Here is a 12,797-nt window from a genome sequence, read left to right as displayed (position 1 = left end):
ATTTGAATTTTTGATGAATATTAAATAAAAATCACAATGACGAATCTCTTTTTCACATTGTACTTATTAAATGATTGAAAATTCCTTATTTTACAGAAGAACGCGTTCGTGTTCCCCTAAGTAAGATGGACTCCCAAGTGTTCAACGCCAGGAGCCCTCTGCCACCTTCAGTCATCATTTTCCACCCTTACGATCAACATATTGCCGTTGCAGCTAAAGATTCTTTCGGGTAAGATTTTATTTTATTTTTTATATGACCAGGAAATTTATGGATCTCCAATCTCCATTATGATTTTTCATTTACAACATTTTGAGTCCAAATACTTGTTCACAAAATCTGTTCCAGATTTTGTGAACAAGTATTTGGACACACTCAAAATGTTGTAAATAAATTATCTGGTCAAATTAAAAGCTTAAATAATAAAAATGAAAATGGTATTTTCTGGCGTTTTGTGTGATTATAATCCAGGATTCGGACCTCACATACTAATATAAGAGTTTCTGCTTAGTAAAAAGCTTCTTTACATCTCACCAATAGATGTCTCTAGTGAAGTTCTAGTGATTCATGAACAAGGTTTCTAAATTGGTTCATATATATAGAACTTCCAAGAATTTGAGTAGTGTGGTTGTCAATAATGGGTAGAATTGGTGAATGTTACACGTGTGTAAAGTGATCACTTAAACTTAGTCCTGCCAGGGAATGTGCGGTCTGTGCCTCTATACGATTGAGAGATGTGGGATGTCGCTGTCATCAATAAATTGCACGCATTAAATGGGCTTTATCGCTTTATTTTTATCACTTTTACGGAGAAAAATCTGTGAAGACAGAAAACCCCAGTACCATAAAATGGAGCAAAACAGCTTCTGGTCTTTTGCAGCATCTCTAGTTTCGAATACTACAGTTGTTTTCATCGACAGGTGAAAAGTAAAACTGTAATTTTCAAAACTAAAACTCTATAAGTGTTATTATATAAGTGATTAATTTTTTTTAAATTATCAAGATAGAGGTTATTAAAGAGTTACATATTTACTGTCACCATGTATCGCGCTGGATTTACAAACTTATCTGTAGAATTAGTGGAGGATACAGTGTCGCTTAGAGATTGAATTTTAATGTGTTGATTATTCATTGTGTCCGCCTCCATAGTGTAATGGTCAGCACGCTCGGCTACCATTCTGGAGGTCCCGGGTTCGATTCCCAGGGGGGGGGTCAAATAAATATAAGTGATTTTTTTCACTCGAATATTTATTCAATATCACCCTGGACTGGTACCTGAAGCGGAGGGCTGATCGCCTTTCCTTCATGTGTTAACGATCAAGATTACACTGCGTTTATATGCAGTGCCCTATGCACCACTGGGGTGCGGATAAGGGTTTGATGAAGGAAGAAGAAGATTATTCATTAGAGATGCGTTGAATTAGGATTCATTAGAGATGTGTTTGAATTAGGATTCATTAGAGATGTGTTGAATTAGATACTCATTAGGGATGTGTTGGAATGTTGTAGCATCTGGGACTGGGGCACGGGCGCCAAGCTGTCGTACGGGCAGTGGCGGGTGGGCGCGCGGCTGTCGGCGCTGCAGTACGTGAACGCGCACGACGCGGGGCGCCTGCTGCTGTGCGGCGGGGCGTGCGGCTCCGTGGCCCTGTACCGGCCAGACGCGGGGCCCTGCCACCGCTCGCGCCAGCTCAACCTCGTCACGGCCTGGCGCGGCCTCGCCGACCCCGTCTCGCAGCTGCCCGCCAACCAGTCCTTCAAGACCGCAGGTGGGTGCCGCTTCTGTCACATCTCTATTACCAGATCCAATTGAAATAGAGTCTCCAATTTTTTACCTTAACCCTTTCAATGCCTAACTAACTAAAAACTAACCATCATGCGCTTCTCCGCAGGGGTAGCCAGAGAGAATAGAACGTCACACCACTCTGTCTTAGCAAACATTCCTCGCCTCTTCCACGTTCATGCATCTCCTCATACACACCCGCCGATTGTTTCAACTCCTAACCTGATCGCTTTCAAGTATTTGGCATGCCTGATCGTGCCAAGTTTTTCTCGGTCTTCCTCTGCTCCTTTTTCCAATTACATTCGCCTCATAAATTTGTAATATATTATTAGATTAAAACCAATATTTTTAGCTTTTCCACTTTATTTTAATTTGACCAGCGACCGGGTTTCGTCGTTACCGACATCATCAGACTGGTCTGATGATGTCGATGATGTCCACCAGTCTGATGATGTCGGTAATGTCAATGTGATGTCGGTACCAGTCTGATGATGTCGGTAACGACGAAACCCGGTCGCTGGTCAAATTAAAATAAAGTGGAAAAGCTAAAAATATTGGTTTTAATCTAATAATATATTAAAAATGCAATTCCATCACGAAGTGTCAGTGGATAATATAAATCTATCATAAATTTGTTTTACCGTTTTTTCCTCACTCATTCGTTCTACATGTCCACACCATCTTAACACACCTTTCTAAATTTTATCGATAATGCTTGTCTCAACTTTGCCCTCCTTCCTTATTTCACTATTCGACCATCTATCATATATCGTTTTGTCGCATATTCTTCTGATAGATCGCATTTCGACTGCATTCAGTCTACTTTCATCCCTCTTTTGCCAACTCCATGTTTCACTTCCATACATTAGAGTTGGAACCAGGATAATAATAATTAGAGTAGATAATAATTACAGTAGAGATAATAATAATTGGATTCGTAATAATCGTCGGGTATGTATGAGGAAATGCATGAACGTGGAAGAGGCAAAGTGTGTTTGCAAAGACCGAGTGGTATGGCGTTCTATTCTCTTTGCCTACCCCTGCGGGGTAGTGGTGATGGTTAGTTAGTAAGTTAGTTAATAATAAGGAGAATTATATTTTAAAAAAACATCAAAAGAAGTAAGTCGTTCAAAAAACGCTTACGTCACAATTGTAGAGAATACACCTTAATATAACAACATGCAAACAAAGATGGGTGCAATGTATAAAACAACCCTCTTTAAATATAAAGCAACAAAAATGGTTCCTACGAGTTTTGCCAACTCCATGTTTCACTTCCATACATTAGAGTTAGAACCAGGACTCCAATTTTCAACATTTCAATTTTCAATTTTCAACTTTCAATGCCGGAAGGTATTAATATGGCCGTATCCAGCAGGCCGTGATTTTTTCAACAAAAATATGAAAGGTTTTAGAAAGATGACTGCAACTTATAACGATAATATCGATAAATTGTAATATTTTAGTATTTCTCGATCTTCCTAATAGAAGTTCTGATTAAAATTTATTGCAATTGGATTTGATATTGGCTTGCGACAAGCTCAAACGAGAGCGCGTTTACACGCTCATTTTGTATGGCTGGCCTGGGGAGCACAGAATTGGAGAGCGCGTTATCGTGCTCGTGGCACCAAAATGGTTAATTATGCAGCTTAGTTTAATTTCACTTTTAATTTTTAATCAACTATTTTTTTATATTTTTTATTTTATTTCTTTTTATTGTTATTACTCTTTTTTTACAACCAAATTTCTATTCTTTGTTTATGTATTTAACCTGTACTTTTATTTGTTTCTGTAAGTTTATCGTGTTCTCATCTAATTGGATGAAAAACATTTAAACAATTTGTATTGCACTGTATTTCATTGTTTGTGAACCATAAATAAATAAATAAATCTGCCTTTTGACAATTTTCCCCATCATTATAGTTTGAAGTAAACTGCACTTCTCTCCAGACCCAGATATGAAATTTTACAGGTCTTAGTGTCTTTTAGCAGTTGTCTACTGCAATTGGCTCTCCTCAAAACCCCCGAGTTGCTGACTGTCCATGGTATGCGAAGCATTCTCTTGTACAACCACGTCTCGAATGCTTCCAATCAAATTGACTATTTAGCAACACAACCACTATAGGGGGTAGAAACTGGCTGCAAACAGCAAAGGTCCAGAGGAAATGGAAGGATACTGAAGAGGCCTTTATCCAGCAGTGGAGTTCAAAAGGCGATAGAAGAAGAGAGGAATAATGCTGTTTATTTTCCAAAGGTCCCGGCTTGGTGATGGAATGGCAGCAGTGGAGTCAGACTCTGGCTGTGGCCGGAGCAGCTCGCGTGGTGCAGGTGTGGGACGCTTACTCCGAAAGAAAACTAATGGACATCACTACCGGTTAGTTCAATAGTCTTTTGTGTGTTCAATGTGATGAATGTTAGTATTCTTTTTTTTATTTGTGGAGTATTTGAGCTTTCGGGAAAGAATTACAATAATGTAATAATAATTTCGGGAAAGAATTAAATAATTAATGCAGACAAATAATTAACCCACGTAATTGATGACATTGAAAAAACCCATCCGTAATGTGTCCAGTTGTGGTCCCGTAGTTAGTGTCGCGGACTCAAAGCAAGAAACTAGCAAGTTTTGAAAATAGGTGCCTGAGGCGAATACTGGGTGTAAAGTGATATGACTTCGTTAGGAATGATGATATGAGGAAAAGAACCCAACAGCCCCTCATACTGGAAGTCCTGAAGACAGAAAGAAGGAGTAGGTGGACATGGTTGGGACATGTCCTTAGAATGCCACCTGAGAGCATTAACCCCTCACGTCTCTTCTTCCAACTCCGAGGATTCCGGCGCCCCGGAAGGCCGCTGACGACCATTCACCGACTATACTCAGCGGAACTTCGAGATGCTTGACTGACCTGGGAGGAAGCCAAGGAGATGGCGCGTGACAGAGTGACTTGGAGACATTTCATGTTGGCCATATGCTCCACCTAGAGAGCAAACATGGAAAATTAAGTAAGAAAATCCAGATTTGATTAGTTGCGACTTATTTCCAGATGCGGACTCCGCGGCGACGTGCATCTCGCGGCACGGGCGTCTGGTGGCGTGTGGGTTCGAGGACGGGTCGCTGCGCGTGTGGGACACGCGGGAGCGGCAGGCCGGCCCGCAGGTGCTCCGCCATGACCACCAGAGCATGCTGCTGCAGGCGCACCTCTGCTCCGGGGGGACCAACATCATCACCGGATGGTAACTGCAATTGTGCATAGATAACGTCCATGACCGTAGTGAGCTTTGTCTAGTGGCAGGGGTTTCTGTTCAGTCTAATAAAATCACCAAAATGAGACTATTGGGGAATGCACCGTACATTATCCTCAATATTCCCAATCTTGCGTCTTTACAGATGCTAAGTTTTAAAACTATTGATCTTTATGAGTTTACATTATATTTACACCTCTATTATAAAATCAATGCAAATTGTTTACAACAGTGGTTCTTAACCTGGGTTCGATTGAACCCCAGGGGTTCGGTGAGTCAGTCTCCCGGGTTCAGCGGAGGTCTCAACGTTTTGGTGTAAACAAATGGTAACGTACGCTGTTATTGCAAAAAAAGTTCTAGAAATTTTCGTACCGTTAGTTACAACATATCTTTGCGAGCAATCCTTTTCGAGGATGCTGAATATAAAAACGAAGAAAACGAACATAATTTGTTGTAAAAATGACATGAGAGTGGCACTTGCCATGGTAAAGCCGCGCATTTCTGAACTGGTCTCTGAAAGGCAACAGTAGAAGTCACACTGATTTGCTGTTAATATTCATTATTTTGTTTTTATGTGAAAATCATGTTATCATGTTTTTTCTTTCTTTGTTTTTAATGGTTTTGTTCATTTTGCGCACCTATGTATAAATATATACCGTAGAACGGGGTTAATCGAACTTTGATGTGTTACTTGAGCCCAGTACAAAAAAATATTTAGATCGTGCTATCGATCGAAGTATCGTGACAATAAGTGTCACCTCTCAGGAAAACAATGAATCATGTATTGTAGACCAAATACATATTTAATTTTTTTTTGTAACACATCAAAGTTCAAGCAGCCCCATTCTACGGTACCTTTGTTTTGAATTTGAAAAAATCATGTTTTATTAAAAATTTTGAAAGTTCAGTGAATATGAAACTGGTGGTGTTCAGTACCTCCAACACGGTTAAGAACCACTGGTTAAGAAGCACTATTTTCTCTTGTAAATGGGCAGTTTACATTCTTAGTTTTGCACCTCGGCAAGTTCTAAGGGAAGACAGTACAATGAATTTAAGTGTTCTTATCCGGACGAATAATTTAATATCACTTGTTTCAGCTGTTCTGGTACAGTTCAAATATACGATTCGAGGAAATCCTCCACACTTGTCACAATTCCTACTGGCAAGTTGATGAGCGCAATGGCAGTGCACAAGCATGCAGACATGTTTGCGTGGTAAGTTATAAATAACACAGAAATAACTCATTTGTACGCATATTCTAGAGAGCTGTATCTGAACCTCCGCCTCAGTAGTGTAATGGTCAGCACGCTCGGCTACCGTTCTGGAGGTCCCAGGTTCAATTCCCAGGGGGGGTGTAAAATAAATATAAGTGATTTTTTCACGCTACACTAACACTCACCGAGATTTTTATGGCTACCGGTTTCGAGACGTACCCATCTCTTCGTCAGGACAATCATTACAACAGCATGTAGTTTTGTTTGGAAACATTCTAGTTTGCAGTGAATAATGAACTATGTAATTAAAAAAAAACTTTTTATATTTTTAAAAGTATATAATTTTTTTTTATTTGATATAATTATTGTTTTTTTTAGATAATTGATAAATTATCTTTTTTTTTAGTGGATTTTCCAACCAGTGTATTGAAATGTACAACAAAGGAGGATCATCGCTGAATACCATCAAGTTTCACGAAGGCTTCATGGGGCCGCGCATCGGGCCCGTGTCCTGTCTCTCCTTCCATCCAGAGAGGTAGTTCCATCCCCTGTTATTCTCCCTACCCCTACATCGCTCACTCCTTTCAAGAACGTCATAAATAAAAAATCATCAATTTTCAGTTGTGCATGTTTTCGAAATGCCCAGAAAAAGTACTATCTCCCAGCAAAAGCGGCATATTTTTAACTTAATATTTACCCGCTACATGACAGAAAGTGTTGTTTTTGCATTTTGAAGAAAAGGTGTTGTTTAATTATTTTTTAATAATAAAATAAATATTTTTCAAATGGAGAAAAAACATTCACGTTATACCTGAAAAGATATGTTGCACAGTAAAAAGCTCAATAAGTGGCTTGATATTTATTTTTAATACATTGTATTATATTTTTAAACATTAAAAACGTTCTCCTGAAAAATCAAGTTTTTTGATTTATGACGTTCTTGAAAGGAGTGAGCGACATGTTTACTATACTAATTTATTTATCGTCGAATTGAACATTTTTGTAATGTTCATTTAATTTATTTTTGGATTTTTACTGGATTAATGTCATTTATCTTTTGTGATTTCTGAGGGAAGCTATTGTATTTTTTTTCCTAAATGTGTATAATTTTTCTGGTCTTGTTTGGTGTAACATTTAGGTATTCGAAAGTTATTTTAGAAACCTAAAAGAAGAGCTCATTTTAAATTCTCTTGTCTTTGATTTAATTTATAATTAAGATTTTTTTCAAAATATTTTATATTTTTAAGGATTAAAATTTTTATATAAAGTACTAGGGTTGCGAAGGTTGATCTTTAAAAAAAATAATAATCATAATTTGCACTGCTTTACTTGAGATCATAATGTTAATGTATGCTCCTTTTCATATAATTCCACACCCTTGTATGTATTAGATAAAGGCGGATTTTCACAATCCTGTAGGTTGAATGCCGGCTGATGGATAAATATTGTGTGTAATATAGAGTGGATATTTATCTATGATATCAATATATTTTTCTACTTAAATATCTATGTATTAAAACTAAAAGAAAACTTTATTAAAAAAAAAAGCATTTTGAGCCAGTAAAATATATAATAATAATATAATAATAAATCCCTTACCGCACCCCAATGGTGCATAGGGCACTACTTCATATAAACGCAGTGTTATCTCGATCGATTACACATGAAGGAAAGGTGATCAGCCCTACACTTCAGGTACGGAGGCGGACGAATAGTCAGTAAAATAGACAAGTGTATTCAACATAATCTTGAATAAGATGTTTTTGCCACATTTTTTATTCCATGAAGTTCTATTTAAAAAAATTACCTATTCATTGTTATTATATTATCTCTTATTTAAATTATTATCTCTTATTTAAAATAATCTTCATTAGTTGATACGGCAGTCACTTTGTGGTAAAATAATCTTTTCTATTATCTTGTACATATATACCTAAACTGTATTTTTTTATCTCTACCTGCAACTGTTATATTGTTACTTTAGTGGGCAAACACATCAATGCAGAAATGTCTAAATGCATGTACTCTACTGATCGCACTTATCAAACTGCTAAAATTTCACATCCTTAGCGCATATATTTCAAAAATAGCGCATTTGTAATAAGTAACATGAATCATCATTATCGCTAAGTGCTAATTATATTCTGTCCCTACAATTTCTTAAATTGTATTTTTTAATAATGAAATTCTGGCGCAATATACACAAGTACCTCTCAAAAGTTGTACATATTAAGTGAAAAGTACTCTTTTCTATTTTAGGATTTTTGGAATGTAACATCCTCATGTTTGAAATGATTTATTTTCAGATGTGCCCTGGCTGTCGGAGCCAAGGACTCCACGGTGTCTGTGTACAGCACCGACCCACGCAGGTGATATTCTAATTGCTATATTCCTCTCCCTCTCGCCTTCACTTGTCAGCCGGAAGAAACGTGGGACGACGCATAACTCCTCTAATATCAAACTCCTTTATTTTATTTATTGTTTCGGCATTCACTTTGTGGTAAGACATGATGAAATTATAAAAGAAAAATACTTGGTTTTTACCACTTGAGTTTATTTTATCATAATGACTAGTTTAGGAAGCAATGCTTCCATTTTCAGGTCTAAATATAAATAAAAATGTTTATATTTAGACATTATTAAAAATTTTTGAGATGGAAGCATGGCTTCCGAAACTACTCATTATAATAAAATAAACTCAAATTGTAAAAAAACAAGTGTTTTTCTTTTACAAACTCTTTCACTATTACCTTTAATATATTGTTGCTGGAAAGCGAAAGGACTTGAAATCACAATCGGAGACCTATAATACATATTATTAATATAATTTTAACAAGATTATTTTTCTGATTACAAGTCTGATATCTCCTATAATAAAATTAGCTATTCAGTAACAAAAAAAAAAACAAAAAACCTTAAGGGACTAAAGACTGTAGGTACATTTCTCTGATGTAAAAAGCTCAAAATAGTGCTGCAAGCCTTTTCGCTTTTACGATTGTACTTTTGCTTTAAAAATTGTCTTGCTGATTAAATTTATAAAAAAGGTTAATTATTTTTCAGTGTTTTTATAATAAACAAAATATCTTTTTTTTTCAAATGAAAAATGCAAAAATCTGAGCATTATGATGTTGTTTCTTAAAATACTGCAAAATGTACCCTGATTATTCTTCAGTTGGTATTCTTAGATTGGAGTAAAGTTTTTCTGTATCAGCAGCTGCTTAGGTTCCTAAGGAATAATATATGCATGATTGTTAGTTGAACCCAAGTGTAACGTGAGTCACCCAATGATTTATGTCTTTATATAGTCAGATAATTAAGTAATAATGCTTGCACTTTAAACTTTAATTCAAAACTAATGCTTTGATCATAACCAACGCCTCCGCATATATGTATTTAATATTACACGCACAGTTATTGTTGCACATTTTCATGTATGTATCAAGCCTTGTAAATCGAATTGAAATAATTTCAACTTTGATGAGATAATCACACGGGCCGACCAATTTCATCTTTAGGACTGTTATTTACAACTGATAAGTGGACCATTATAAATTCAATGGGGTAAGATACAAAAAGGGTGAATAATTTACTTATAACATGGCTGTGTTCATATAACAGGGTTATTAACGATGACTCGCTCTTTAACTCGTCTCAGTTCAGTGTTAAAATGGCTAACACCGACCTTATATGGACTGTCCCTTATAAACATATTTTTAAAATGCCCACATACATTTAAATGGGTAAAAAAACAGTGAAAATCTGTATTGCAATATAAAAAAAATAAATTATATTCATATATTTGTAGTTAAATAGTTAATTGTCATCAAAAACGTGTTTTGTGTTTTAATAAAGCAATGTTATACAACTCGGCTTCTCATGTTAAAATACATAAACTTAGCATTATTTAATTTTGTTCTCGGGTTTGTAGTGATGTTCTTTAAAAGTAATCAGTATCTTAAATGTAAATATACAATTACATGGACTGGCTTCATACTTCACCCATTACCGTATCACACGAACATCGTCATCGGGCTGTGATTTTAATCGGTACTCCCAAATTTGGTGAGAACTCTGGTCCAATTAAAAACAAAGAAATATATGTCGGCTCGTGTTATTTAGGGCTTTCCGCCTCTTTCTCCTTTTTCAGTTTCTAATTCTAACATGGCAGCATTCCTGTTTATTATTATTATGACATATTTCTATGTCAACGATTCTGTTTTTAGATGTAAGGTTAAAATTAGCAAGTGTTACCAGCTACGCTTCTCTTTTTCTTGCATATGTATTTCTTTGTAAGATGTGTCTTTAAATTTTACTAAGTTGCGTCGAAAGACCAGTATGTACATCAGAAATGTCCAGTGTGTGGATTTGTTTTGATGATTAAAAAAAGTTATCACTATATTTGTATGTGTATCAAACAAGCGAGTCCTATTGAAAAAAAAGTGTCACCGAATGTGTAAATGGCATTGTTAGCTTCGTACACTTGTAGTGTTCCGACAACATGTTAAGAAAACTAATTTTGTTTTTGATGGGCCGACTAAATGTGCTTAGGTTCTATGAAGAATATTCCTTTCTTTTACATCCACATAGTGACGTTGAAGAGAATTTACCTCCCTTCAAATAATATCGTAAAATCTGTAAATATTTCTAAATATGCATTCTGAGTTGGTTACCTAGATCATATTTTGACTATAAATAAATGTGTAGTTTAGTAAAAAATAGCCATTTAAATATATAATAATACATACATGTATTGTCACATATTTAAGTAAGTCTCATTAATTATGCCACTATCCATTCTCAGTAAGTAATTGCATACATACATTGATAATTGATCATTTTTAAATATGCTAGTGATATATAAATGAGACAATAGTGTTCATTTACAATGAAACAACTGAACAAAGACATATTTTTGTAGTTGGTAACTCTACACTTGCACATTATTCAGTGTTACAAGTACACTTTAAATATAATACATAAAATGTAAGGATTGAATCATTGATTATTGAAAAAGTAATTCAGTCTATATATAGAACATCATTGTAATCTAGTCGGTAAGAATATGAAGGAGAAAAGGGATTTTGAATCTAGTTTTATGAAGTTATAATTTTTTGGCTAATATTTGTGAGCTAACGACCGTTTAGCAACCTTTACATTCAATTTAGTATGTGTTCTCGTAGACACATTATCTGTATTTGGGACGGGAAATACTAATTACTCATTTATGGTTTTTGTTAAAAAATGCAGAAATGGTCATTTTTTGTATCACCCTGGAGATTTAACAAAGATATTTAACCCCAAATAATATAAATGGTTATCTACACTTTGATAATCTTACCTGTGGAAAATTTTAGATTCAAACTAAAAATGTGCTATGCAGTTTTGTAAATTTTTGCATGGTCAAAATCATAAACTGATTTTAAAATAAAGTTTAATTTGAATGTTTTAAAATTTTTGTTGATTAGTGATAAGAGTAAATTAAATAATTACAAAAAAGTAGTGATTTCCCAATAACATTTTGGGAAATACGATGGACGTTAACATGTAAAATGGTTTATGTAAAATAAAAAAGAAAATTAATAAAAAAAGACATCTACAGACATTTTTTTTATTAATTATTTAAATGAATGTTTTCTGATTATTATTTTAATAGTTTCAACGGTATGTCAATATTAATATATAACAATATGAAAACTTAAAAAAGATTATTGTGAAAACAGTCACATTTTATTTTGAAAGTATCTTGTTCTTCTTGGTGTAGGCCTTGTGACCTGTTTTTAGGGGTTAGCCTAAAGGTGATTTAGCTTCCTGTGATGTTGATTTGAAAGTATGTTTAAAATAATTTGTTACTGAGATATATGTGATTTTGGTTCAAGCAGTTTAATAGTCAAATAGATTCGTGCTTTCGTGAGAATAATAACTTGTACGAAAGATTCATTGTTGTCTCATTGCCTAAATATCCTAAGTCCATATTAGCAGCTAATAATGGCTGCTAATTTTCAAATAAAAAACCTTCATTTATCGATGCATTACTCAATTTGTTCAATTAATTCTGTCTCAGAACTGGCCCGACAGTTAGACTATTAGGTTGTACCACTCTTGAAGTGGTATCTCATCAAACAAATTACAGTAATTCATTTGTAAATGGGAGGTTCCGTAACTCTTATTAGCTACTTGAAGATAATTGATGTTAAATGTTTGTGCTTTTCTATGTTAGAAATCATAAGAAAAATGGATGTTTATACGATATATAATATGTAGATCAAGTTTAAAACTTTTGTTTATAGCGCATAAATGTGTTATTTAGTTTTTTTTCTGAATACTTTAATGGTAATCAGCGATACAATGTAATGTCTTAGACTATGTTTCCACCTGATTGCAGAACTATCCTAACATATAGCACATCTTACAGGGGAGGCAATGAAACATTTGAATGTGAGTTCTCTCAATCATTTAGTATTTCCTTTTAAATATCTACATTGATAATGTTTGAATGGCAATGTATTTAAGTTACGAACTACATGCATAACGAAATCGTAAGAACACAATACATAAATGAAAA

The 12,797-nt window shown here is 34.8% G+C and overlaps 1 protein-coding gene across 2 annotated transcripts in view; it reads left to right on the top strand.

Annotated features, from left to right (window-relative positions):
• Positions 1–10,005, top strand: part of raptor (regulatory associated protein of MTOR complex 1) — a 34,983-nt gene extending 24,978 nt beyond the window's left edge. For both annotated transcript variants that reach the window (XM_088269511.1, XM_088269512.1), the window contains 7 exons: positions 97–229; positions 1,508–1,767; positions 4,036–4,155; positions 4,823–5,012; positions 6,119–6,235; positions 6,642–6,770; positions 8,542–10,005. In XM_088269511.1, the coding sequence (XP_088125637.1) occupies positions 97–229; positions 1,508–1,767; positions 4,036–4,155; positions 4,823–5,012; positions 6,119–6,235; positions 6,642–6,770; positions 8,542–8,608 (1,016 nt within the window). In that variant the 3' untranslated portion in view covers positions 8,609–10,005. The remainder of the gene's footprint in view (positions 1–96; positions 230–1,507; positions 1,768–4,035; positions 4,156–4,822; positions 5,013–6,118; positions 6,236–6,641; positions 6,771–8,541) is intronic.
• Positions 10,006–12,797: the final 2,792 nt, after the last annotated feature.

Source organism: Brachycentrus maculatus, unplaced genomic scaffold (genome assembly GCF_059751285.1).
Source record: "Brachycentrus maculatus isolate JH-2025_06_01 unplaced genomic scaffold, ASM5975128v1 h1tg000353l, whole genome shotgun sequence".
NCBI lineage: Eukaryota > Metazoa > Arthropoda > Insecta > Trichoptera > Brachycentridae > Brachycentrus > Brachycentrus maculatus.
This window is presented reverse-complemented; position numbering and strand designations above follow the sequence as displayed.